The following is a 25,661-nucleotide window of genomic DNA, read 5'->3' as shown; positions in this document are numbered from 1 at the left end:
TATGAATTATTTTGAATATAGTTATTATCAGAGGAACATAATGTTGATGGATTATCACATACTGGTATATGTAAACTTTTAGTCAGAATAATGTTTTGAAAGCATTACATTTTTTTAATAGCAGCACATAATGACACTTGTGGTCTTCCTGTCAATTTTGACTCGGGAAGACCACAGATGCTATAGATTTGAATAAAACACCCACAATTCAACAAAAGTAGTGACAATATTTGTGCAAAGACCACAGTAGGCAACCATCCATGTTATTTTGGGGCAATTAGATTAAATAAATCTATATTTATGATATAATGAAGTTTGAAAAACTGGTCAAATCTGACCCGAGGACAACAGAAGGGATATATATATATATATATATATATATATATATATATATATATATATATATATCCAAACCAAGGGAAAGAAAAGGAGAAAAAAATAAAACTGGAATTTAAAAACGCGTTTTGCTGCTCTGTGGCACAAAAGAGAGGAACTGCAGTTATTTCAAGATGGTTACGGCTGTCAGTTGTGCCAACAACACAACATTAGTGGCAAGAAATTAGTGGCGTTAAAACGAACTAGTTAATGTTATTATCACGTTAACAGACATATTTAAAATAAAACAAAAGATTACCAACAAGCCCCACATTCACTGTCTGTTGGTTTGTGTTCATTTTTATATACAAACACTCAAAACAAATTAGAACCACTAATAATCCCCAATCCCCAATAAGTGAACATTATCAGCAACATAACAGTGCTGACTGTATCTGGAACACCAGACAAAATATTAATGCTGAAATGATGAGCTGATTAATCAATACACTATTTTGATATTTATGTAATTTCTCAAGCAAAAATGATGAACATTTTCTGGTTCCAAGCAATAACTGCTTAAATAAAGACAGCAATATATATATATATATATATATTAATAAAATTCCAATACAACTAATAATCAATGGATTATCTAAAGCACCTCTCTGCATCTGGACAACTGCCATTTCTGTAATGAAGAAGCAAGAGAGGGAGGGTAGAGAGATATGATTGTTTCCCTCAAAGAAAAGAAAAAATAATTAAGATTTATCCTCATTAAGGATTGATTTGAGTCTGCCTCTCTGGCAATATTTTCTACAACTCTCTGCAGCCGCCTGCAGAGCCCCCGCCTTGCCAAAGGGGGGCGGCAACTTTCAGTTCAGTCTTTTATTCCTAGTCAGACCACTCCTCCTCCTCCTCTATCACCAACTCCTCCTCACGGAGCGAGGTGAAAAAGGCGGTGACTGATCTCAAGGCCACACCTTTGCCTGTTTGCTCCGCAGGGTCTTTGCTGGTTTCCCATTTGTAGAAGGCCTCCTCTTCAATAACGTCTTCGTCGTACAAGACGTCAAAGAACATCCGCAGGAGGTCTGTAGAGACAGGATACAGAGGTCAATACTGATCTGGCATTGGTAAAGAAAAACAGTTGGCTACAGAGGGAGAAAAAAAGATTGGTGTTGGTGTTACTGTAACATTTTTGAGGCTGTTGTTTGTCCCGTTTTCATCGGCATCATAAAATTTAAACTTTTCCCTCGTCACTTCACATTATTTTGCACAGGTGTGGTGTTATATCCATCAAATGCGAAGCATTGTATTGAGGGATTGTGGGCAGATAGTAGTGTTCATGCCATAGATGCTACGTTTTTGTTAAATTGTAGGATTTTTTTATGTAATACATCAATTTCACACAAGTTTATTAAAATGAAACGTGTTGCGTGTCCAAATTGCACTAAATTTAAAAAAAGCACTCCCCTGGGTCCCCAGCAATACACCCTCCAAGTGAAGTAGATCGGATGAGCAGTTCTCGAGATTTGCAAATAACACACAGACAGACAGAGGTTCCTCGCTTCATAGTTCGACCACCTCAAACTATGGGCTCAATGATGGCAATATTTGCATTTTGAATTAACCTCAATAACAGTCAAAACCTGAAAGGTATGAGCTCAAACAACTTAAGCATATTTTTTTTACAAGGCTACAGTTTGGTATTTGTTACTGATGACTCACTTGCTGGCTGCTCCATGTGCACCATCAGAGCCTGGAGGGCGTAGAGGGCCTGCAGCTCCTTCTGCTCATCAGACAGGTATCTCTGCAGCAGACTGGCTCTCCGGCTGATCTGCTGTGCATCCACCCTGTACGAGTTGTCACCTGAAACAAGGAGAGACAAACTCATCAACGGAGATAAAACTTCTTGTATGCCATGAAAAATGTTTACTTTACAGGGCTGCTAAACTAAATCACATATTGTGATTAGTGTTTCAACAATCAGAACATTTATATATCAGTAATACTGAAACATTTTAAACATGGAGAATTCATGCTGCTGCTGTGAGATGGAAAGATTAACAGTGGTGTCTAACAGACAAAGACATAGGATCATTTCAGCCAAAAACAAACAGCCGTTAATTTTACATGCTGCGTTAGTCATACTTACCTATGATGGCAGACTGACACACTGACGTCATCAGTGCTCGTACGAACTGGTTGGAAGCAGTTTGCTGCTCGTCCAAGTTAGCCTTCTCATCCACTTCTTTTGACTCCGTCTCCTCTCCAGTGAGGACCTTCTTCTCATCCACTTCCTTTGACTCCGTCTCCTCTCCAGTGAGGACCTTCTTCTCATCCACTTCCTTTGACTCCGTCTCCTCTCCAGTGAGGACCTTCTTCTCATCCACTTCCTTTGACTCCGTCTCCTCTCCAGTGGTGAACTCCACTTTCTAAATTACGTAACAAAGAAATTTAAAGATACTTTTGTAAGTAATCAACTTCTAAGTTGTTTAAACAACCAAACACGACACAGGGCATGAGGGATAAGTGGGTATTGGCATTAGGTCTGCATTTGTTTCAGCAATAAAATATCTTTATTTCTATTCATTACACGGCTTTGTTGAATACTCGATTCTGATTGGTCAATCGCGGCGTTCTACAGTCTGTTATTTCTTGCTATGTTGCTATGTATAACAGACCGTTGCTATGGACAAAGTTGTGATGTCGGACTCTGGCGGACTGTTTTTTTGGTCAAATTATTGATTTCTTAAGTGATTAGCTGTGTAATAAGCAGGATAATGTACAGGTAGTGAGTCATTGTTGTGGCAGAAACTCCGACAGGGCGATGCAATGACCGACTCCCTGTACATTATACCTTTCATAATAGATACACAGGACATTATGTGTCCATGAGATTGTATGAAGGTATTTCATTATGGAGTGTGTCTTCTCTGTATGAGAGCTTAAAGTATCTCTCCTCACACCCCCAACACAGCCTGAGTGGTTGTTTTCGGTTGTTCGTGTTTCACTGTCTTGTACTACTGTAGCCTACAGACCTGCTCAGTGACAAACTTGTTGACGTCTTCATCCTCGGGTAGGAAATCACTCCAATTCAGCCCACCCTCTGTCCACATGGCCCCGACCTTCTTAGGGGTCTGACAGGCGAAAAAAAACAGTCAAATGTCAAACTACATTAAGTATTAAGATTTTGTTAATGTACAAAAGGATGTAATGAAACAGATGTTAAAGTTTGAGGTGGATTTATGTAGGACATACCATCTCTTTGCAGAGCAACTTGAGGATCTGTACCAGCATCACGCCAGCCTGCCCCAGAGGCACGAGAGGCTTGGAGATCTCCCTGAAGACACAACACACACACACTGAATTATGCTTTCCACTTTCTTTGAACTCAATTATTATATAGTTGTTTTACTTATTACCATTATTAGTAAAACCAGTTATACTCGAGGCGAAAACAGATTTGTTGTCAAAGGAAAAGTGAAGAAAGGGGAATGACACCTACAGACGCCTCTGTAATACTTGAGAGAAGCTGACAAAGGTGTCCCGGTTATCCGACTCACTCATTTTGGTTTGATGTTTTTGAGCTGCATGTGTAAAATATGTCTTATTGCAACACATGTGTATGATCAGAGCACTGCCAAACACCCTGACAATGTTGCTTTACATCTTGTTGACTTAAATGAATTACAATCTATGCAAAAAATTGAGGATCCAATGCTCTTTATGAAAAGAGCTACGAGTCAGATGTATACGTTTGACAGATCTCAATCTACAGGAACTAAGCTTGCTTAGACTTATTTGATTTAATGATTGTTGCTGACTTCTAGCACTGTGGCTCACCTGAAGAGCTGTCCCATAGGGATGCCTCCCTCATGGAGCATGGGGATAATGAGTTCAGCCAGGTAGAGCCAGATGTGAGGTATATCTATGGCCGTGTCTTCCGCAGCCTCCAGGGTCTCTTCTAGCCTACGGTACCAAAAAACACACAGCAATCAATCTCACTTTAAACATAAATTAGTTCTCAAATAATCAGTCTGGCGAGAGTAAATAAGAAAGCACGTGAGGCAAACAACTTCTCAAACATTTGAAACACGGTGTGATGTTTTTCCTGTTAAAGCTCACCCTTTGTAGTACTGCTCTGTGGGCAATACCTCCGCCTTTACGAGCTGGTGCAGCAACATGCCCATGTGCTCTCTAGCCACGGTGCTGCGCTCAAGCGTCGACTCCACGCCGTTCCGCACAAACACGTAGAGCAGTGAGGCACTGTTGAGTTCTGTCACACACTGCAACGCCTCCTACAGAAGCAGCAGAAGACACACAAGCCGTTCAGAGGGGTTTCGTATTCCAAGCATTTGCTGGTTTAGCCTGATAATATGCATACATTTAAGTAAAATAGACTTTGTTGCATGGCGTCATGTTTGTACCTTCAAGTCATTAATGTGGAGGTATTCTTCAATGATGGCGTTCGACTTCTTCTCCAACTTCTCTTCACTCAAGGCAGGTTTTGGAAGAGAGGGAGGAGGAGTGGGGGCGCTCTCACGCTTAACTGCTGAGAAAAAAATGAAAATAAGAGTTCAATATTATTCCAATCTCTGTGTGTACACAGCCTTTCCTCCAGGACAAAAAGTATTTCTACCATTGTTCCCTCCCATCCTGTCGCCTCCTCCTCCTCCACCTCCTCCCTCTTTCTTGGACATGTGTTCCCTGTGCTCCTCCATCTCTGCCTCCTTCTGGATCTGGTCGATTGTTTTAGGACCCTGATCTCCTTTACGAGGCACCCAGTTACTCTGTAGATCAGAGATGGAAGATGGTTATAAAACAAGTCTGTAACTGCTCCAACACCTGTCGACATTCATGGTTCCTATGAGACTCATAATCCCCGTGGATTACTTCACACACAGTATAAAACAATTTTGCTCATTCAGGAATATTTCTTGGCTTTAGTCACCACCATAAATGCTTGTTATTGCAATATCTGGTTATGGATTCATTCATATTTACCTTTCTGAGGTCCAAGACGTCTTGTAGCATTAAACTGATTCTGGATGAGGTCTTTTTCTCTTTGATGATCTGGTCCATCTGGTTGAAGTACTGATCCATGCGAGGCTGACAGGGACACAGAAAAAAGTGTCTTTTATGAGTCATGGCTACAAAAAAAGTGATTCTTGTAAATGTTTGTGTTCATGCTTTACTTACCTTGGCCTTCTCTAAGTCCAGGTCTTTACCAATTGTGGAGAGCATCATGTAGAGACACTCCAGTGACTCTTCATCATGATTCTTCAGTAGTTCCCCTATGCAGATGTACATGATGACCTCATTCAGAATCTTCAGCTTGAAGAGCTCGCCAATGAACATTATGTTACCCAGTGAACGGCGACGGGCCTGGTCTCTGGACTCCTGCAGCTCCACCCTCAAGTGCTCACGCTCCTCTCCCTGAGGGCAGATACAGTTTAGTCTAAACAACAACAGTGACAGTAAAAGATCACATTTCTTACCTCTTTGGCAGCCTCTATTTCTTGTTGCTTTTTCGCAATGATTACATCATCATCCTGTTCCTTCTCAAACTCTTTCTGGCAGCAGTTGAGCAGCAAGTTGCGGAAGTTCACAAAAACTCCTGGCTTGTCTGAGGTGGGGACTTCCAACTGAAGGAGGAAACCATTGAGTATAATTAAACGTTGTTATTGAATATACATTTTTCATCTCGCTGATAATCATATGGTTTAAAAGCTTGATCACAAAAATGTTAAACAGAAAATGAAGAGTGATTAAAGTGTGCTTCATCAGGTCCATCAAGAACATTCAGTGGCCCAGACACGTGGCACAAAACAGAAGTCATCATTGGAGTAAATGATAAGATCTGGATAAAATCACATGACTTACCCCCATAAGGCAGCGGCACATGTTGGCGTAGACCATAGAGGAGTTAGGGTCTGAGATGGCCTTCTCAAAGATGAGCTCAACGGCTCCCTTCAGCCTCTCCTCTGTGTCTATCGTCAGATCCATCACTTGTTTCATCAGCTCCCGAAACTTCTGAGGGGTCAGCTTGTCGAGGATACAGTGCAGACTATTGAACAGCTCTTGAGTCTTGACCTGTTCGGGACTGATGATTTTCCTGGGCTTTTTCCTGTGACCACGGTGGGAGCGATGTGGCCAAGGTGGCTAAAAGGATGGGAAGGCAAGTGTCATCAACACAATGTGGTGTCACTATCTAAGTCCCTATATCTAGTGAGAAAGTCGCCAAGTCATCAACACTGACAGTCCGTCCGTTCAGGTCTCCCTCCAAAGCCACTCCCCAATGTGTTGGTACCAATGGATTCTTTAGATTTTCCAATTTCACATTATACCATTATCTTCACTCTAGCTTTAAAACTGAGCCCGCTACAACCTAAAAATCACAAGTTGCGATAATGTGTTAAAGAAATTAGTGGCGTTAAAACAAATTTGCGTTAACACGTTATTACCGTGTTAAAGCTGAAGTAGGCGAGATCGGAGCAAATATGATTAAAAAAAGTTATTTTTATAAAACAGTTGCTATATCTTGACAGTAGTACATGAAACAGGTAACCTGAAAAATATCATGTGCCTCTGTGTCCTCCGGTGCTACTAACGGCATCTGCAAGATTTTACAGACCGGAGGAAAACAAGCAGTCAGAGCTGATCTGAGGTCTGCTGTCCATCTGCTGTCTATGAGAGCCGGCTGTCAATCACTCGCCAACTCCGACCAAACGGTCAAACTAGGCAGCGCTGATCAAATATGAATCAATATTAAGTAACGTTAATGCCTATTTTTCGCCTCGAATGTTTTCAGAATCATCTTGTAGTGTACTGTTTAGCTGTAAAATGAGAAGTTTGTGACCCGGCAGCCATGTTGGAAATCTCTTGAAAGAATGCCATGTACCGGTCAAAGGGCTAGATTTTTTAAAGCCTGAAAACAGAGCCATCTAGTTATCTCTCAGAACACTTGAATTACAAAATGCTGAAAGGTTATTATGGAATTTTTGCCCAATGATGCCAAAAATATTCTGCCTACTGCCACTTTAACTTTGACAGCCCTAGATATTATTATTCCTCCTTTCCACATCTAAATCAACTGACTGTAAATCCCTGATTAACAGGCTCCTCCTTTGGGTCTGGGAGCTGTTTTTAAGGGATCATGCCCACAATGGGCCAGCCCCCTCCTATCAGGGTCGAGCGACCCAAAGCTGGACCCATTCTGGAGCTTCCTGGTCGTGCTTCACTGCCAGTGGACTCCCCCTGACTTTATTATTATTATTGCTGTTATTAGTAGTAGCTTTGTTGTTGGCAAATGTAGGATTAGTATTAGCATTAGTGTACATTATTATTATATAATTTATGTTTTTTGCTCTTTTATTTATTTCCTTTATTATGCTTTCCTTTAGTTCCCTTCTTTTTTTATTTCTTATTTCTTAGCATTAGTCAACACCATAAATGCTTGTTATTGCAATATTCAGTTATGGATTAATTCATATTTACCTTTCTGAGGTCCAAGATGTCTTGTAGCATTAAACTGATTCTAGATGAGGTCTTTCTCTCTTGTGATTTAGCAGAATAAGTGTGCAAGACTGGGGCAATTTCTTACCGTGCACGCAAACAAAACTTCTAGACTTCAAACAATAACAATACAATAACAATAACAATAACAATAACAATAACAATAACAATAACACTATATTTAACTATAATAACAAGCGCCAAAGCCTTGAGTTAAACAGAGTGAAAACCTGAAACTGGGGACAATAAATGTAGTAAAAACTTCCATGTTAGATTAGGATGTTACCTTTGTGATCTTGCTAAGGCGGGTGTTCCACCCCTCATCCTGATACTGGCTAGTCCAGCGACGTCCTAGTGTGTGGAAGCCTCGGCCCCCCATGTTCCATCCCTCATCCTGCAACCAGTTACTCTGTAGATCAGAGATGGAAGATGGTTATAAAACAAGTCTGTAACTGCTCCAACACCTGTCGACATTCATGGTTTCTATGAGACTCATAATCCCCGTGGATTACTTCACACACAGTATAAAACAATTTTGCTCATTCAGGATTATTTCTTAGCTTTAGTCACCACCATAAATGCTTGTTATTGCAATATCCGGTTATGGATTAATTCATATTTACCCTTCTGAGGTCCAAGACGTCTTGTAGCATTAAACTGATTCTGGATGAGGTCTTTCTCTCTTTGATGATATGGTCCATCTGGTTGAAGTACTGATCCATGCGAGGCTGATGGGGGACACAGAAAAAAAGTGTTTTTCATGAGTCATGGCTACAAAAAAAAGTGATTCTTGTAAATGTTTGTGTTCATGCTTTACTTACCTTGGCTTTCTCAAAGTCCAGGTCTTTACCAATTGTGGAGAGCAGCATGCAGAGACACTCCAGAGACTCTTCATTATCTTTCTTCAGTAGTTTCACTACACAGTCGTGTATGATGGCCTCTGTCAGCATCTTCAGCTTGAAGAGCTCACAAATGAACTTTATGTTACCCAGTGAACGGCGGTGGGCCTGGTCTCTGGAATCCTGCAGCTCCACCCTCAAGCGCTCACGCTCCTCTCCCTGAGGGCAGATACAGTTTAGTCTAAACAACAAAAAAACTCTGTGGTCTTTTTCGACAGTGACAGTAAAAGATCACATTTCTTACTTCTTTGGCAGCCTCTATTTCTTTTTGCTTTTTCTCAAAGATTTCATCATCATCCTGGTCCTTCTCAAACTCTTTCTGGCAGCGGTTGAGCAGCAGTTTGCGGAAGTTCACAAAAACTCCTGGCTTGTCTGAGGTGGGGACTTTCAACTGAAGAAGGAAACCATTGAGTATCATTAAACATTGTTATTGAATATACATTTTTCATTTCGCTGATAATCATATGGTTTAAAAGCTTGATCACAAAAACGTTAAGCAGAAAATGAAGAGTGATTAAAGTGTGCTTCATCAGGTCCATCATGAACATTCAGTGGCCCAGACACGTGGCACAAAACAGAAGTCATCATTGGAGTAAATGATAAGATCTGGATAAAATCACAAGACTTACCCCCACAAGGCAGCGGCACATGTTGGCGTAGACCACAGAGGAGTTAGGCTCTGAGATGGCCTTCTCAAAGATGAGCTCAACGGTTCCCTTCAGCCTCTCCTCTGTGTCTATCGTCAGATCAATCACTTGTTTCATCAACTCCTGAAACTTCTGACGGGTCAGCTTGTCGAGGATACTCTGCAGATGCTTGAACAGCTCTTGAGTCTTGACCTGTTCGGGATCGTCGTCTTCGTCTTCCTCCGCGCCGTGGCTTTGAGCGGACTTCTCCTTCTTCTCAGCCATGCTGAACTGCACGTCGTCACTGAGGGACATGCTGCTGATGATTTTCCTGGTCTCTTTCCTCTGACCCTGCTGGGAGCGACGCGGCCCAGATGGCTAAAAGGAGGGGAAGGCAAGCGTCATCAACACAATGCGGTGTCACTGTCACCAAAAGTCCCTAAATCTAGTGAGAAAGTCGCCAAGTCGGCAAGACTGACAGTCCGTCCGTTCAGGTCTCCCTCCAAAGCCACTCCCCAAAATTATCATCATGAACATATTATAATGAACGTGAACAACGAACATGGCTATTGTTAGTACTCACAGCTGTCAAGTTAGCAGGTAGTGGAAGACTCCAGTTGTGGCCCGTACAGGCCTATTACAGTCCTGCGAAAGCCACAGATACCAGATTTTTTTCTCTGTTTTGTCAGAGCATTTGATTTATTGATTGCTATCAGGATGTAATGATTACCAACTCGACCTTTAATGTACAGTATTTTCAACAATTATAACTTCTCTTATGTAGACAAATACATTTTTATAAAATTACAACTGTGTTTTATTGTCATGCATTATCTGTTTATACACAAGTTATGGATACTTCACAGGATGAGTTATCGTTGTTGACAAATTACATTAAAGGGACTATTTGTAACTTTGTACGCGCATAAATGTAGCGGGTCGTCACACATGCGCGCTCGCATATGCGCGTTCGCGTGTAGCCGCTGTACCCTCCTCCTCTGCCTGCTCGCCTTCACTCTATGTCACTCCTCCAGACAGCTCAGCTCGCTCCACCTCTAGACGTGAACGCACGTTCACTACACACTGCAGAAGAGTTAGTTTAGCTCTGAGAATATCTAGTGAATGTACAGGGGACGTTTGTGCAGAAATAACTGCTGCAGCTCCTCCAGACCAACAGAGGTTTTCCGTGTCTTGTGAAGTGACGGAGCTCTACAGAGATTTACGTTGTCTTCTCGTTACCGACCGGGTGCCGGTGTCTCCTCTGCTCTCTCCGGCTGCGGGTGGAGAGAGCAGGGAGACACGCTGGAGAGCCCCGCTGCCTCAGCCTGCACTTAGGTAGGAAAAGCCAACACTAGGATCAGATCTAAATCATGTTCATGGAGAGACCTTCATCTGGTCAGCTAACATTACTGCCAAGCAGCTGAAATATAGAGTGATATTGTGGTTTTAGCTGACGTGTGTCGCCTCACTGTTTTGAGTGATGCTCGTTCGGGTATATTGAGAGCGAGCAAGCGCGAGCCCGACGCCGACTTTCGTTGATTTCACGGCCACAGGTGTCGCTGTTAAGAAACATTTCTGAAAGTTACAAATAGTCCCTTTAATAAACACTTAAATTATCTTATCTGCTGACAAATACATTATTATAAGATAAGTTAAGATGAACCTTTATTAATCTATTTTAAGACCTTTAATATTTGTTTTACTTCATATTTCATTTACATGGAGCACATTGCTAAATAAATGTGTTTCATTGAAACATAACAGTGCTGATTGTATCAGGAGCACCAGGCAAATAATGAATGGTGAAATGATGAGCTGATTAATCAATGCACTATTTTAATATTTATGTAATTCACCAGCTGCATCTTACCGTGAGACAGCACCTTTCACATAAGTGAAACGTATGTCTGCTGTCTTCTGCTGCACAAACACTAGAGAGGAGGTTTCACTTCCTGATAAACAGATATCGAGTGTTTTTTTAGGTGAACCTTTCTTTTAGGTGATAAAATATGTTTTGCTGCCAGTCAACAACAGTATATAACTTTACTCCTGTAGCTGGTAACGTTTAACTACTACTGTCTGTATCTCCACACTGGAGGTGTTTACTAATACTACTACTACTACTGTAGGTAATACACTGACTATGTATTAGTACCTCAAAAAAACACTTCAAAACACCCAAATGATCCCTTTAATGACTGGAAGTATGGCTTTACAAGTTATATAAGTATGGCAAAAAAAAGACTTACACAAATTGAGTTGCAAAGGCAGACAGACGCTGTTCCTGAAGGCTGTCTGCTCGACCAACACCTGGATGAGGATGGGGCGTCTTTCTTGGATGGTTTTGCGCATGTGTGATACCGCCGGCAGATATGACGCGTGACTTAGCCTCTTTCATCAGGCCTTGGTCGAGCAGAGAGCCTTCAGAAACAGCGTCCGTCTATGGAATTGTGTAAGTCTTTTTTTTTTGCCATACTTATATAACTTGTAAAGCCATACTTCCAGTCATTAAAGGGATAATTTGGGTGTTTTGAAGTGTGTTTTTTTGAGGTACTTATACCTCAAACACCACCTGTTCATCAAGGCTTATGATCTCAGCTGACTCTTCCTACACATCACTCTTTTAATAGCTTTAATTTCTCCTCTGTGTTATTATTTAGTATGATTTTGTGTGCCCCCTTTGTAAAGCGTCCTTGGGTTTCTGAAAGGCGCTATATTAGTCCAATTTATTATGATTATTATTATTATTATAGTCGGTGTAAGACCTGCAGTAGATGACAGTGTGGAGAAACAGACAGAAGTAGTTAAACGTTACCAGCTACAGGAGTAAAGTCATATACTGTTGTGGACTGGCAGCAAAACATATTTTATCACCTAAAAGAAAGGTTCACCTAAAAAACACTCGATATCTGTTTATGAGAGAGTGAAACTTACCTCTAGTGTTTGTGCAGCAGAAGACAGCAGACATAAGTTTCACTTTCATTTCCCTGGAAAGGTGCTGTCTCACGGTGAGATACAGAGGTGACAATATTCAGCATTGTCTTGCTTGGTAAATTACATAAATATTAAGCTGATTAATTAATAGTGCATTGATTAATCAGCTCATCATTTCACCATTCATTATTTGCCTGGTGCTCCTGATACAATCAGCACTGTTATGTTTCAGTGAAACACATTTATTTAGCAATGTGCTCCATGTAAATGAAATATGAAGTAAAAAAAATATTAAAGGTCTTAAAATGACTTTTTCTCACAGTATTAGATAATAACCACTGTCTTTTGCCCCACTCATTTAGCACTTCTAAGCAGTATGTACACATTTAATAAATGTTTTATAATACATAACCAAGGCTGACCCCCACATGAAAACTGCACTACCTGCAACCACCTCTCCTAACCACTGGTGCACTTTAAACTTACTTTAAACTACATCCCATAAACCATTTTATAGACTGCACATATTACATCTATTTATTGTACACTACATTTTTGTATTGACGGACGGTACACGCTATGTCCATTCACTATGTTCATTCACTATGTATAATCTGTATTTCTATTTATTGTTTTATAATCTTTTTGTACACCTGTACCTCTGTATCTGCGCTTTGCTGCTTTGACACCTGAATTTCCCCCCGGGGATTAATAAAGGTTCCTCTTATCTTATCTTATAATAATGTATTTGTCAGCAGATAAGATAATTTAAGTGTTTATGAATGTAATTTGTCAACAACAATAACTCATCCTGTGAAGTATCCATAACTTGTGTATAAACAGATAATGCATGACAATAAAACACAGTTGTAATTTTATAAAAATGTATTTGTCTACATAAGACAAGTAATAATAGTTGAAAATACTGTACATTAAAGCTTGAGTTGGTAATCATTACATCCTGATAGCAATCAATAAATCAAATGCTCTGACAAAACAAAGAAAAAAATCTGGTATCTGTGGCTTTCGCAGGACTGTAATAGGCCTGTACGGGCCACAACTGGAGTCTTCCACTACCTGCTAACTTGACAGCTGTGAGTACTAACAATAGCCATGTTCATTGTTCACGTTCATTATAATATGTTCATGATGATAATTTTGGGGAGTGACTTTGGAGAGAGACCTGAACGGACGGACTGTCAGTGTTGCCGACTTGGCGACTTTCTCACTAGATTTAGGGACTTTTGGAGATAGTGACACCACATTGTGTTGATGACGCTTGCCTTCCCCTCCTTTTAGCCACCTGGGCCGCGTCGCTCCCAGCAGGGTCAGAGTAAAGAGACCAGGAAAATCATCAGCAGCATGTCCCTCAGTGACGACGAGCAGTTCAGCATGGCTGAGAAGGCCTGGAAGCCAACGGCGAAGAAGTCCAGAATCCGCTTCATGCTACAAGACGTCTTGAACCTCAGAAAGGTAAATACGAATGAATCCATAACCGGATAGTGCAATAACAAGCATTTATGGTGGTGACTAAAGCTAAGAAATAATCCTGAATGAGCAAAATTATTTTATACTGTGTGTGAAGTAATTCATGGAGATTTTGAGTCTTGTAGGAACCATGAATGTCGACAGGTGTTGGAGCAGTTACAGACTTGTTTTATAACCATCTTCCACTCAGGCCGACCCGGCCCCTGTTGCTCCACCTGAACCTCCCGCTGAGGTTGTAGATGAGACCTGGGAGGAGCAAGAGGACAAGCAGAATGCAGTACCTAAAGCCACACCTGAGCCAACTGATCAGAAATACCAGTACAAAGAAGGTAGGTTGTGACTAAGATTCTCCAGAGATGGCACTGTTGAAGTTTTTTTTTGTGTGTAGTTGTACGGTAGCTGCTGTTTTGATGTACATGTGTAGATATGTTTTTCCATGCACACATGCACCCTAAAGTTAAAAACAAAAAAGAGGTGCATCAAAAAAACGAGGGCACAGTCAAAAGTATTTCTTTTTTTAATGTTAATGCAACACATATAATATTTCTTGTACATCTCTCAGAACAATGGAAGCCGATAGACCCAGAAGACAAGAAGCGGTACGACAGGGAGTTCCTCCTGGGCTTCCAGTTCATCAGCGTCAGTATGAACAAACCTGATGGCCTGCCGACCATCAGTGGCGTGGTCCTGGACAAGGTAGGGGACGTTTTACATCATTTTGCTGTGGAGTGCGATAATAATGTCATTCATATGTGACATTAATAACAAATAAGTGGATATTGAAATAGAAGCTGCATGGAAGTATTTTACTTAAATTTGCCCTCATTGGGGTGACCTCTAGCTCGCCCGCTAAAGCGTGCGCCCCATGTAGGCTGAGTCCTTGGCAGTGGCCCAGGTTTGTTTCCGACCCACGGCCCTTAGCTGCGTGTCATCCCCTCTCTCCCCCCTTTCCTGTCATTCTCCAGCTGTATTAACAAAGGCAATAAAAGCCCTAAAAAATCTTTTGACCTCATGAGCACAATTGTTTTTTTTAATATATCATGGTGATATAATGGAGAATGAGGAAACTTGACGTTCATCTTGTCTTGTCAGTGTTTTGTATTTTTGTGTGGACACCTAAGGTAATTTTTCCTTTCTTTAACTTCAGGCAAACAAGACTCCAATGCGGCCTCCTGACCCAGCTCGAATGATGAATGTTGGTCCTGATTTTACTCCCTCGTATTTGGGGAACCTTGGGAGCAGATCAGTGGGAGGACCACGAGGCCCGGTGAGTGAATTTGTCTCTTCCCTTTTTTGGGGTGGTTTCTAATGAAAGGAAATTCTTGTCCCTTTCGATTACAGCATGATTCCATGTATTTGTTTTGTTGTATAAGGTTTTCTTTTCTAACTTTTCTAAATATGCAACCTGGGCTACGTCGCTCCCAGCAGGGTCAGAGGAAAGAGCCCAGGAAAATCATCCTCAGCAGCATGTCCCTCGGTGACGACGTGCAGCTCAACAAGGCTGAGAAGGCCTGGAAGCCCGCGGCGAAAAAGTCCACTCGAGAACGCGCCACAGAGGAAGACGAAGACGACGATCCCGAACAGGTCAAGACTCAAGAGCTGTTCATTCGTCTGCACAGTATCCTCGACAAGCTGACCCCTCAGAAGTTTCTGGAGCTGATGAGTCAAGTGATGGATCTGACGATAGACACAGAGGAGAGGCTGAAGGGAACCGTTGAGCTCATCTTTGAGAAGGCCATCTCAGAGCCCAACTCCTCTGTGGTCTACGCCAACATGTGCCGCTGCCTTATGGGGGTAAGTCTTGTGATTTTATCCTGATCTTATCATTTACTCCAATGATGACTTCTGTTTTGTGCCACGTGTCTGGGCCACAGAATGTTCATGATGGACCTGATGAAGCACACTTTAATCACTCTTCATTTTCTGTTTAACGTTTTTATAATCAAACTTTTAACCCATATGATTATCAGCGAAATGAAAAATGTATATTCAATAACAATGTTTAATGATACTCAATGGTTTCCTTCTTCAGTTGAAAGTCCCCACCTCAGACAAGCCAGGAGTTTTTGTGAACTTCCGCAAACTGCTGCTCAACTGCAAGATTGAGTTTGAGAAGGAACAGGATGATGATGAAATCTTTGAGAAAAAGCAAAAAGAAATAGAGGCTGCCAAAGAAGTAAGAAATGTGATCTTTTACCATCATTGTCACAACCACCATAGTGTTGTCTCCACTTCCTCCCACTGTACCGAAGAGTAAAGAATTAAAGAAACAAACTCTGGTGCTTTTTTGACAACAGCCGCTAGATGGCACTGTGGTAGCGCTTCTGCCATTTTGGACTGAAAATGCCAATTTCAGCCATGGATATAGAACGAGGCGTCTATAAATCAGTGGATCTTTTTTTTTTTAGGTAAATCAACTTCCCAGTACGAACACTTAAATAGCCCTCATTTAAATCATTATGTCATAAAAGTTTTAAAATTCACAAGTAGCCAAAAGAGTTATTTTCCTCGGCATAATGAACGTGCATCAGACCCACAGGACTGCACCGCCCTGCATGCTCATATGACACATCCGGCTCTGCCAGCTTCCTGCTATCTGTATGCGGCTGTAATAATGCATATATTGGCAGTAATTCATCACTTTCATTATCTGATAATTCACCCGTGGGTTGTATGCTGTAAGCCTATATCGTGGTGGATGTGTTAGTATTATTAGTTTATTGTGCTAGTAGCATGACATTAACAGAATTTGATCCATCCCAGCTGATATTAGGCGAAGGCAGGGTACACCCTGGACAGGTCGCCAGACTATCACAGGGCTGACACATAGAGACAGACAACCATTCACGCTCACATTCACACCTACGGGCAATTTAGAGTCAACAATTAGCCTAACCTGCATGTCTTTGGACTGAATCCGGAGAAAACCCACACTAACACGGGGAGAACATGCAAACTCCACACAGAAGGGCCCCAAGCCGGGTTTGAACCACAGAATTTAATGTACAAGTTATTTACTAACATAGGGCAAAAGCACAGGGCACAACCTCTTATGCATCCATGGTCTGTGGTCTATTGTACATCAATTTTGGAGGAGATTGAGATTGCTCTCAAAACCTGTGTGCTGGATTTGTCTAACTTCCATTTATGTCCATCACTCACTTTATGCTCCTCTGGGAAGCGGCCGGGCAAAAAAGTTTAATAAATAAATAAGTAAGTAAATAGATATAATAATATGCATATTTGCCATTTCGGTAGAGACATTATAATATGACAATAGAATAGAAATAATTTTGTTTTACTTTTGTACGGCACTTCTACTTTTGTACTGCCATCTTGAAATTTTGACATCATTTGGAGCCAGAGTCTGCACAGTAGTGATCGGGTGGTGGTGTCGAGGTCCCGCCCACACACCCGCCCAAACCAATCGCAAGCCGAGCACGGCCACAGCTTGTTAGCGAGAGAGAATCACAGCTGCCAATCATGACGTCTCATCTCCTTTTTATAGCATCAAATAACTAATTAAAACCAAAATTATCAGAAAAATTAACACTTGGACATACATCAGCGTGATAAGAACTACCTGAAATGACAGAAACCATCTTTGGGAAAAATGTATTTGACATGTTCTTTGACTTTTTAGTTTGACCCATGTTCCATCCACTAACATCGAGCTATACTGCAACCAGCCACTAGGGGGCGATCACGATGTTTTGGCTTCACTTTTGGGGAGCTGTCATGTCGTCCATCTTTATATACAGTCTATGGTTTAGACTAAACTGATGATTTTACCCCCACTGCCCTCAGGGAGAGGAGCGTGAGCACTTGAGGGGGGAGCTGCAGGAGTCCAGAGACCAGGCCCAACGCCGTTCACTGGGTAACATAAAGTTCATTGGCGAGCTCTTCAAGCTGAAGATGCTGACAAAGGTCATCATGCACGACTGTGTAGTGAAACTACTGAAGAATCATGATGAAGAGTCTCTGGAGTGTCTCTGCATGCTGCTCTCCACAATTGGTAAAGATCTGGACTTTGAGAAGGCCAAGGTAAGTAAAGCATGAACACACAAACATTTACACACTTTTTTGTAGCCATGACTCATAAAAAAAAAAAAATTCTGTGTCCGTCAGCCTCGCATGGATCAGTATTTCAACCAGATGGGCAAGATCATCAGAGAGAAAAAGACCTCGTCCAAAATCCGCTTAATGCTACAAGACATCTTGGACCTCAGATATGTAAATATTAATTAATCCATAACAGAATATTGCAATAACAAGCATTTACTGTGGTGACTAATACTAAGAAATATTCCTTTTCTTTATTGAATTTTTTATATACTTCAACAAACTTTATTTACAATATATACATACAGTATGTGTATTTTAAGCCTGTTTAAGGATGTTTTTTTTTTAATTCATTGCAAGACAAAAAACACTACACTAACAGAACAACAAGAGGACGACAAGAAAAGTGAATACAGGCCAGTTAACAACATTTTGTCAGGGGATAAGAGAACAAGATGATGTTGGTGGGTGTGGGTGTGTTCTAGACAGTCGGTCTGGGGTGGAGTCCATAGGGTGGATGTATGGAGAGAAATAAAAAAAACGAATGTGGTGAAATATGGGAAAACATAATAAATAAATGAATAAAAGAGCATACAACATACATTTTATCATATATAGGGCTGTCCCGAATACCATTTTTTGGTCTTTGAAGCTTCGGTGAGAAATAATCAAAGCTTCGGGACAGCGCAGCTACCACACTACTGAACACACACGCAAAAAAAGATTTCATGTCAGAGGAGAGATGTTTGTTTGGATCAGTAGTCGAGCAGATGGAAGCCACCGTCTTGGATCTCTCACTGTCTCGTGAGAGTTGCCTTCACAGTGGCATCACTGATAAGAAATATTCCTGAATGAGCAACATTTTTTTATACTGTGTGTGAAGTAATCCACAGGTATTATGAGTTGCATGTGAACCATGAATGTAGACATTAACAACAGGTGTTAGAACAGTTACAGACTGTTTTTATAACCATCGTCCATCTCTGATCTACAGAATAACTGGGTGCCTCATAGAGGAGACCAGGGTCCTAAAACAATCGACCAGATCCACAAGGAGGCAGAGTGTCCTCAAGTTGCTGAGGATGAAGACGACAACAAGTTTGTGACTGAGCAGGTATTTATCATGAGTATCTATTATATACTGTAGAAATAAAGATATTTAATTGCTGACACAAATGCAGTCCTCATGCCAATACCCACTTACCCCTCATGCCCTGTGTTGTGTTTTGGTTGTTTAAAAAAATAAAGAATTAAAAGCAAACAACTTATAAGAGGGTCTTCATTTTTCTTTGTTTGTTACGTAATTTAGAAAGTGGAGTTCACCACAGGAGAGGAGACGGAGTCAAAGGAAGTGGATGAGAAGAAGGTCCTCACTGGAGAGGAGCTCAGCAAACAGCTGGACAGACTCATCCAGGACAAAGCCAACAACGAGCGCATCAGAGACTGGGCTGAGGTGAGTTAAACGTACTGGTGATGTAGCTCATGTTTTACTTAAGACTTTAGTATTCCATGTGGTTTTTTATTCAATATAAAAGTTGCATGAGTCATTTATGTTTCCTCTGTTCAACTTTCTTTTTTCAGGCTAACTTGGACGAGCAGCAAACTGCTTCCAACCAGTTCGTACGAGCACTGATGACGTCAGTGTGTCAGTCTGCCATCATATGTAAGTATGACTAACGCAGCATGTAAAAGTAACGGCTGTTTGTTTTTGGCTGAAATGATCCTATGTCTTTGTTTGTTAGACACCACTGTTAGTCTTTCCATCTGACAGCGGCGGCATGAATTCTCCATGTTTAAAATGTTTCAGTATTACTGATATATCGATGTTCTGATTGTTGAATCGCAAATCACAATATGTGATTTAGTTTAGCAGGCCTGTAAAGTAAACATTTTTCATGGCATACAAGAAGTTTTATCTCCGTTGATAAGTTTGTCTCTCCTTGTTTCAGGTGACAACTCGTACAGGGTGGATGCACAGCAGATCAGCCGGAGAGCCAGTCTGCTGCAGAGATACCTGTCTGATGAGCAGAAGGAGCTGCAGGCCCTCTACGCCCTCCAGGCTCTGATGGTGCACATGGAGCAGCCAGTGAGTGAGTATTCATCCACCTGTAGAGTCATCAGTAACAAATACCAAACTGTAGCCCTGTAAAAAAATGTGCTTATGTTGTTTGAGCTCATACCTTTCAGGTTTTGACTGTTATTGAGGTTAATTCAAAATGCAAATATTGCCATCATTGAGCCCATAGTTTGAGGTGGTATTAAAAATCGAACTATGAAGCGAGGAACCTCTGTCTGTCTGTGTGTTATTTGCATATCTCGAGAACCGCTCATCCGATCTACTTCACTTGGAGGGTGTATTGCTGGGGACCCAGGGGAGTGCTTTTTTTAATTTAGTGCAATTTGGACACGCAACACGTTTCATTTTATTAAACTTGTGTGAAATTGATGTATTACATAAAGAAATCCCAAAATTTAACAAAAATGTAGCATCTATGGCATGAACACTACTATCTGCCCACAATCCCTCAATCCCACAATCCCACAATACAATGCTTCGCATTTGTTGGATATAACACCACATCTATGCAAAATAATGTGACGTGACGAGGGAAAAGTCTAAATTTTATGATGCCGATGAAAACGGGACAAACAACAGCCTCAAAAATGTTACAGTAACACCAACACCAATCTTTTTTTCTCCTCTGTAGCCAACTGTTTTTCTTTACCAATGCCAGATCAGTATTAACCTCTGTATCCTGTCTCTACAGACCTTCTGCGGATGTTCTTTGACGCCTTGTACGACGAGGACGTTATTAAAGAGGAGGCCTTTTACAAATGGGAAACCAGCAAAGACCCTGCGGAGCAAACAGGCAAAGGTGTGGCCTTGAAATCAGTCACCGCCTTCTTCACCTGGCTCCGCGAGGCCGAGGAGGAGTCTGACAAGGAGTAAAAGACTGAACTGAAAGCTGCCGCCCCCCTTTGGCAAGGCGGGGGCTCTGCAGGCGGCTGCAGAGAGTCATGGACAATATTGCCAGAGAGGCAGACTCAAATCAATCCTCAATGAGGATAAATCTTTATTATTTTTTTCTTTTCTTTGAGGGATGGACTCAGAAAACAATCATTTCTCTCTACCCTCCCTCTCTTGCTTCCTCATTATTTCCCCACCTGCTTGTCACAGCAAGTGTCCTCATCAAATAAACTTGAAAACTGATTCAGCAGGATTGCTTGTTAACGAGGTGTGAAGTATCCCACATCACTACGAAACTCTTTTTCTCACAATAATACAAACCAACAGGCTGCTTTTTTATGGTTCTAGATAATTCTAATGCCTAACATCCTATCTGATCTGCAAGAATAAACAGCAGGGGCGTGTGGTGTAGTGGGTTCCCTGATACGTGGGTATCGTCATGCCATAATGTGTGTTCAATCCAAACTCAACTCTTATGTCTTTGTCCCTTACTGGAGTGTGCAGCATGACTGAAGTGTGTTTCTATTAATGATACAGTGGCCGAAACGTCGATAGACAAATGTACATGAACTAATCTTAATTTGATGGATGGAGTTTTTAAAGCAAAGGTTGTCTATTTTCTCTTCCTGTTTCCCATCATGAACTTAGAGGACAAGGAGAAACATGGAGGACCGGTGTTGACCTTTGACCTTGACTACTAGGGGATGGTCTTAATGCTTCCTCTAAGCCATCCTCTTCCATCCCCAGTAGTGAGCCACACTGACTGACTCTTCATCTTTACCTCTTCTATACTTAACCCTGAGCTGTCGTAGAGGACACTTAATGACCCAATCACCGTTAAAACTTGAAATCTACAGAAAATTGACTTGATGAAAAATATATAAACTTTAAAAAAAAACAACACAGAAATGATCCGAAAGCCTTTTCTACTTAAAGTGGAAACTTATTTCAGGAGCGTTCTGTAAATATATAATAATAATAATTAAAAAAAACTTTTTTTTTTTCAGTTTTATTTTTCAGAAACGATAAATTGCTGATGTAATTGCAGTGTATCCTTTTCCAACAGAAGCAACAGTTGTCCAGATGCAGAGAGGTGCTTTAGATAATCCATTGATTATTAGTTGTATTGGAATTTTGTAAATATTTTTTTTGCTTTCTTTATTTAAGAAATTATTGCTTCTTTTGCATCGGAAACTGGAAAGATGAGGTAACGGAGCATTGCAAATAAAGGACTTATTAAGTTGCTGAACGGAGTTTTGCATAAGTCTGTCTGAAACATGTCGAATTCCCCAGAGATTTTATGGTTATGTGTGGTTATGGTTGAACAGAGACGCTCCAAATTGACTGACCTTATTAAGGGGACTAGTTATCAGCCATGATGTCACCAATCAACATTAAATCGTCATGGTCATAAAAATTCGGTGTTTCTGTTATCAGTTTAATTCATTCCGTCAACACGGACTCGACACGCTCTCCGGTCCTATTACCTTTACATTAAAATAACTCCAATTAGTTACATGCAGTGAAAGAGATTTTTAATTTTGGGAAAAGTAGGTATTAAAGTGGGAGAGAAAAAGTCGGATTGGTGCCTCTGTGTAGGTTTTATCATGGCTGGATTAACAAAAAAATGGTCTACTTACCCTCCACTGACCCTTCATTTTCCCACTGAACGTATACGCTCGGTCGGCTTCAAACACCATGTATGTGGGTGTGTCCTTTGCTATCTCAAGAACCGATCTTCCGATCGAGTTCATATTTGGCAGGTGTATTGCTGGGGACCCAAGGGAGTGCTTTGTTGAATTTGGAGCAATTTGGACACGAAACCCCTTCAATATTCATAAACTTTGAAGCGGGCACTGCAGGCAGTTCACTTTAGCTGCAGGATGTAGGCTGCTAACGCCACATTACAACCAAACTTTTCTTCACTTCCCTGGAGCACGAGCGGATAGCATACAGGAACAGCGCCGCTCTGCCATTGCAACTCATTGTGTTAGTTTTTTGCCGTATACTAACTTAAAGTAAATACGGTTTTAACCATCGTTTTGTTAGCTAACCTTCGTTGCTCTGCACTGCGCTCATACTGCAGATACCGTTGATAACGTAGTTATTAATCAAAATTCTGTTACAGTAATGCCTATTTCTCGCCTCAAATGTTTTCAGAAACATCTTGTAGTGTTCTGTTTAGCTGTAAAATGAGAAGTTTGTGACCATGCAACCATGTTGGAAATCTCTTGAAGGAATGCCAAGTACCGGTCAGATGACCGGAGCACAGCCAATAGGAACGCTCTCTCACTGAAATTACCTGTGATTGGTCAAAGTCTGCCGTCACGGGTTCGATTTTTAGCATGAAAACAGAGCCATGAGGAGGTGCAGAAGGTGAGTTATCTCTTAGAGCACTTGAATTACAATATTCTGAAAGATTATTTTGTAATTTTTGCCCAATGATGGCAAAAAATTCTGCCTACTGAAGCATTAAAACTTACTAAAGTGGCATATCAACAGCTTTTAACCTGGCTCAAAATTTGTCAAGACTGGGCCAGGCCGGGTTCATGGCACCCCACGACCAGCGGCTCTTTCACATCTCCAAAAACGTTGCAGCAAATTTCCAAACGGCCGTTATTTGGATCAATTCCATTCAATTCAATTCAAACTTTATTGCAGACTCAAGGTCCAGATAAGAAAAAAGAAAAAAATCAACAACAATACATTACAATACAGGAAGCACTATTAAAAGTCATGATTAAAATATATTAAAAATATTAATATTAATATAAATATATACATACATCAATGCCTTACATATAAAGAACTATTCCAGTGCCTCCACAGCTGTGATTGGTACCGTGTAGTGCTACATCTGATGTTAGACAACCGCAAGATTATGTCATTCTCAGAGTGATTAAGCGGGCATATATATTTGTACATGAGCTTTCTTAAGACCGTTTGAAAAGTATTTATGCCTGCAGACACAAACATTTCACGTCCACTGGAACATCTAGGTCTTTTTAGTAATATTACATATAACATTGCATCATTATATTCAACCTGAAGTCTCTGTAAGCTTGCTTTTTTTATAGTTTGACCACAAATGGGCTGTATACAGTGGTGTACAATATGCTCTGAGCAGAGACATCTTCACTCACAGATTTTTTTTTTTTCCTCGATGTGGCCCTAATACTCCGTCGTACCATCATACCATAGACCTACAACAATGATAAATAAAAATGAAAATGTATACAAAAAACAGTTATTCATTTCCATTTTTATAAATCCACAGAGAGCCGCATGTGGCTCCGGGGCTGCAGGTTGCTGACCCCTGACCTATCTGAAAACATACTAAACTTCCGTGAGAGAATGTTTACTAAACTGACCACATATCGGGAATTTAAATGGCCATTTTTCTCGCATGGAAACATATTAAAACTTAACAAAGTGACATGTTAACAGCTTTTAGCCTGGCTGAAAATCTCATATCACTGACGTCCGGTGTTATGTTAAAGTCTGTCCCCCCATAGACTGTATGCACAGATGAACAGTTAACACCAACTGAAAACAGTTGTAAATTTGTGAACCTTGTTTGATAGCTCAGGGCTTTTGCCCTTTTCTATCCAGAGCCAATCAATTGGAGGGAGGAGAGAGGAGATGGAGGAGGAGCCCAGTTGGTGTTGAGGCAGCACGGCCCATGCCCGGCCAGTTGAGGAGTTTTTTTTTGTTTTCCTTTTCTTTCCCTTTGTTTCCCTTATATATATATATATATATATATATATATATAAATATATATATTTATTATTATTATTTTCTTCTTCTTCTTTTTCCTCATAACAAAATAAAATAAAATGAAATATGGATAAAACTAAATTTAGAGAAAAAATAAAAGTAAATAAATAAAATAAAAATTAATTAATGAAAAATAAATAGATAAAAAAACAACAACAAAGAAATGAAGAAAACTTAAAAAAAAAGCCAACATAACTGGGCAAGATCAATATCATGTGACTGTGTACAGCGTGTGCGCTTGAGAGGAGTAGGGGTGGCTGGCTGTCAAGTAAGGGTGCAAATCAAATTAAGGCTAAAAGATTAAAAAGAATAAGATAAAATAAAGTAAAATAAATATAAATAGGTAGATAGATAGAAGTAAAAGAATGATGGCTAAAAGGATGGTGTTTAATAGGGTGATGGATAAAAAGATGATGTTTTAAAAGAGAATGATGGATAGAAAAGGATGATGTGGTTGTATGTGGTGTGTGGACTGTAACTGGAGTTCAAAGTAATCATTCATTCATTCATTCATGGTTTATTTAATAGGACCAATACAATGTACATAGACAACTTAAAAACAGCTATTTGATGCCAGTAACATAGTGCTTATAGCGGATGCTAATTTGCAAACACCTGTCCCTAGAAGGACTTTTTGTGAAAATAAGAGATTAAAACAGGAATGGGTACAATAAATAAATAAATACAATAAAGCACACATTTAAAAACATTACATGAAGAACTAGACATGAGTACAGGTTTGTCGCTGAATTAATCAGGATTTCGTTGCTCTCTTAAAGGTGGTAAAGTTTGCAGCAGATTTCAAGTGATCAGGTAGCGAGTTCAAAGACTTCGCTCCTTTCACAGAAAAAGCTGATTGAGCAAAAGATGCTCTGCAGAATTGAACTTTACAATTGCCACTTGAAGCTGCTCTGGTGGATCTGCTACAGCTCTGTAGTGTCATGATGTATTTGCAGAAAGGCAGAGGAGCAAGTCCGTTCAAACATTTAAACGCAAGCTTTACATAATGAAAATCAATAAAGTTTGCAAAACTTAACATCTTGTATTTACTCAAAATGCGGCAATGATGGTACC

At 40.5% G+C, this 25,661-nt stretch overlaps 2 protein-coding genes and 3 non-coding genes across 5 annotated transcripts in view; 2 read left to right on the top strand and 3 right to left on the bottom strand.

Moving 5' to 3' along the window:
- Positions 1-46: 46 nt before the first annotated feature.
- LOC119498988 (eukaryotic translation initiation factor 4 gamma 1-like) overlaps positions 47-25,661 on the bottom strand; it is a 40,992-nt gene continuing 15,377 nt past the window's right edge. Inside the window, exons 17-31 of the mRNA XM_037788152.1 lie at positions 8,120-8,242; positions 6,202-6,480; positions 5,817-5,963; positions 5,518-5,754; positions 5,323-5,427; positions 4,958-5,108; positions 4,746-4,870; positions 4,444-4,616; positions 4,162-4,287; positions 3,577-3,658; positions 3,357-3,455; positions 2,471-2,750; positions 2,044-2,184; positions 1,145-1,406; positions 47-862 (exon numbers count right to left, since the gene is read on the bottom strand). Coding sequence (XP_037644080.1) covers positions 1,210-1,406; positions 2,044-2,184; positions 2,471-2,750; positions 3,357-3,455; positions 3,577-3,658; positions 4,162-4,287; positions 4,444-4,616; positions 4,746-4,870; positions 4,958-5,108; positions 5,323-5,427; positions 5,518-5,754; positions 5,817-5,963; positions 6,202-6,480; positions 8,120-8,242 — 2,265 coding nt within the window. The 3' untranslated portion in view covers positions 47-862; positions 1,145-1,209. The remainder of the gene's footprint in view (positions 863-1,144; positions 1,407-2,043; positions 2,185-2,470; positions 2,751-3,356; positions 3,456-3,576; positions 3,659-4,161; positions 4,288-4,443; positions 4,617-4,745; positions 4,871-4,957; positions 5,109-5,322; positions 5,428-5,517; positions 5,755-5,816; positions 5,964-6,201; positions 6,481-8,119; positions 8,243-25,661) is intronic.
- Positions 6,097-6,165, bottom strand: LOC119499483. The gene has a single exon (XR_005209407.1). It is a non-coding gene; the product is annotated as a small nucleolar RNA SNORD66 (small nucleolar RNA).
- Positions 9,257-9,325, bottom strand: LOC119499480. Its single transcript, XR_005209404.1, has one exon. It is a non-coding gene; the product is annotated as a small nucleolar RNA SNORD66 (small nucleolar RNA).
- The window catches only part of LOC119499009 (eukaryotic translation initiation factor 4 gamma 1-like), a 42,965-nt gene continuing 29,051 nt past the window's right edge, over positions 11,748-25,661 (top strand). The window contains exon 1 of the mRNA XM_037788190.1: positions 11,748-11,810. The gene's annotated coding sequence lies outside the window, so the exon portion shown is untranslated. The remainder of the gene's footprint in view (positions 11,811-25,661) is intronic.
- On the top strand, positions 15,611-15,679 carry LOC119499486. The gene has a single exon (XR_005209409.1). It is a non-coding gene; the product is annotated as a small nucleolar RNA SNORD66 (small nucleolar RNA).

The sequence above is a fragment of the Sebastes umbrosus genome, chromosome 12 (genome assembly GCF_015220745.1).
Source record: "Sebastes umbrosus isolate fSebUmb1 chromosome 12, fSebUmb1.pri, whole genome shotgun sequence".
NCBI classification, from domain to species: Eukaryota; Metazoa; Chordata; class Actinopteri; order Perciformes; family Sebastidae; genus Sebastes; species Sebastes umbrosus.
This window is presented reverse-complemented; position numbering and strand designations above follow the sequence as displayed.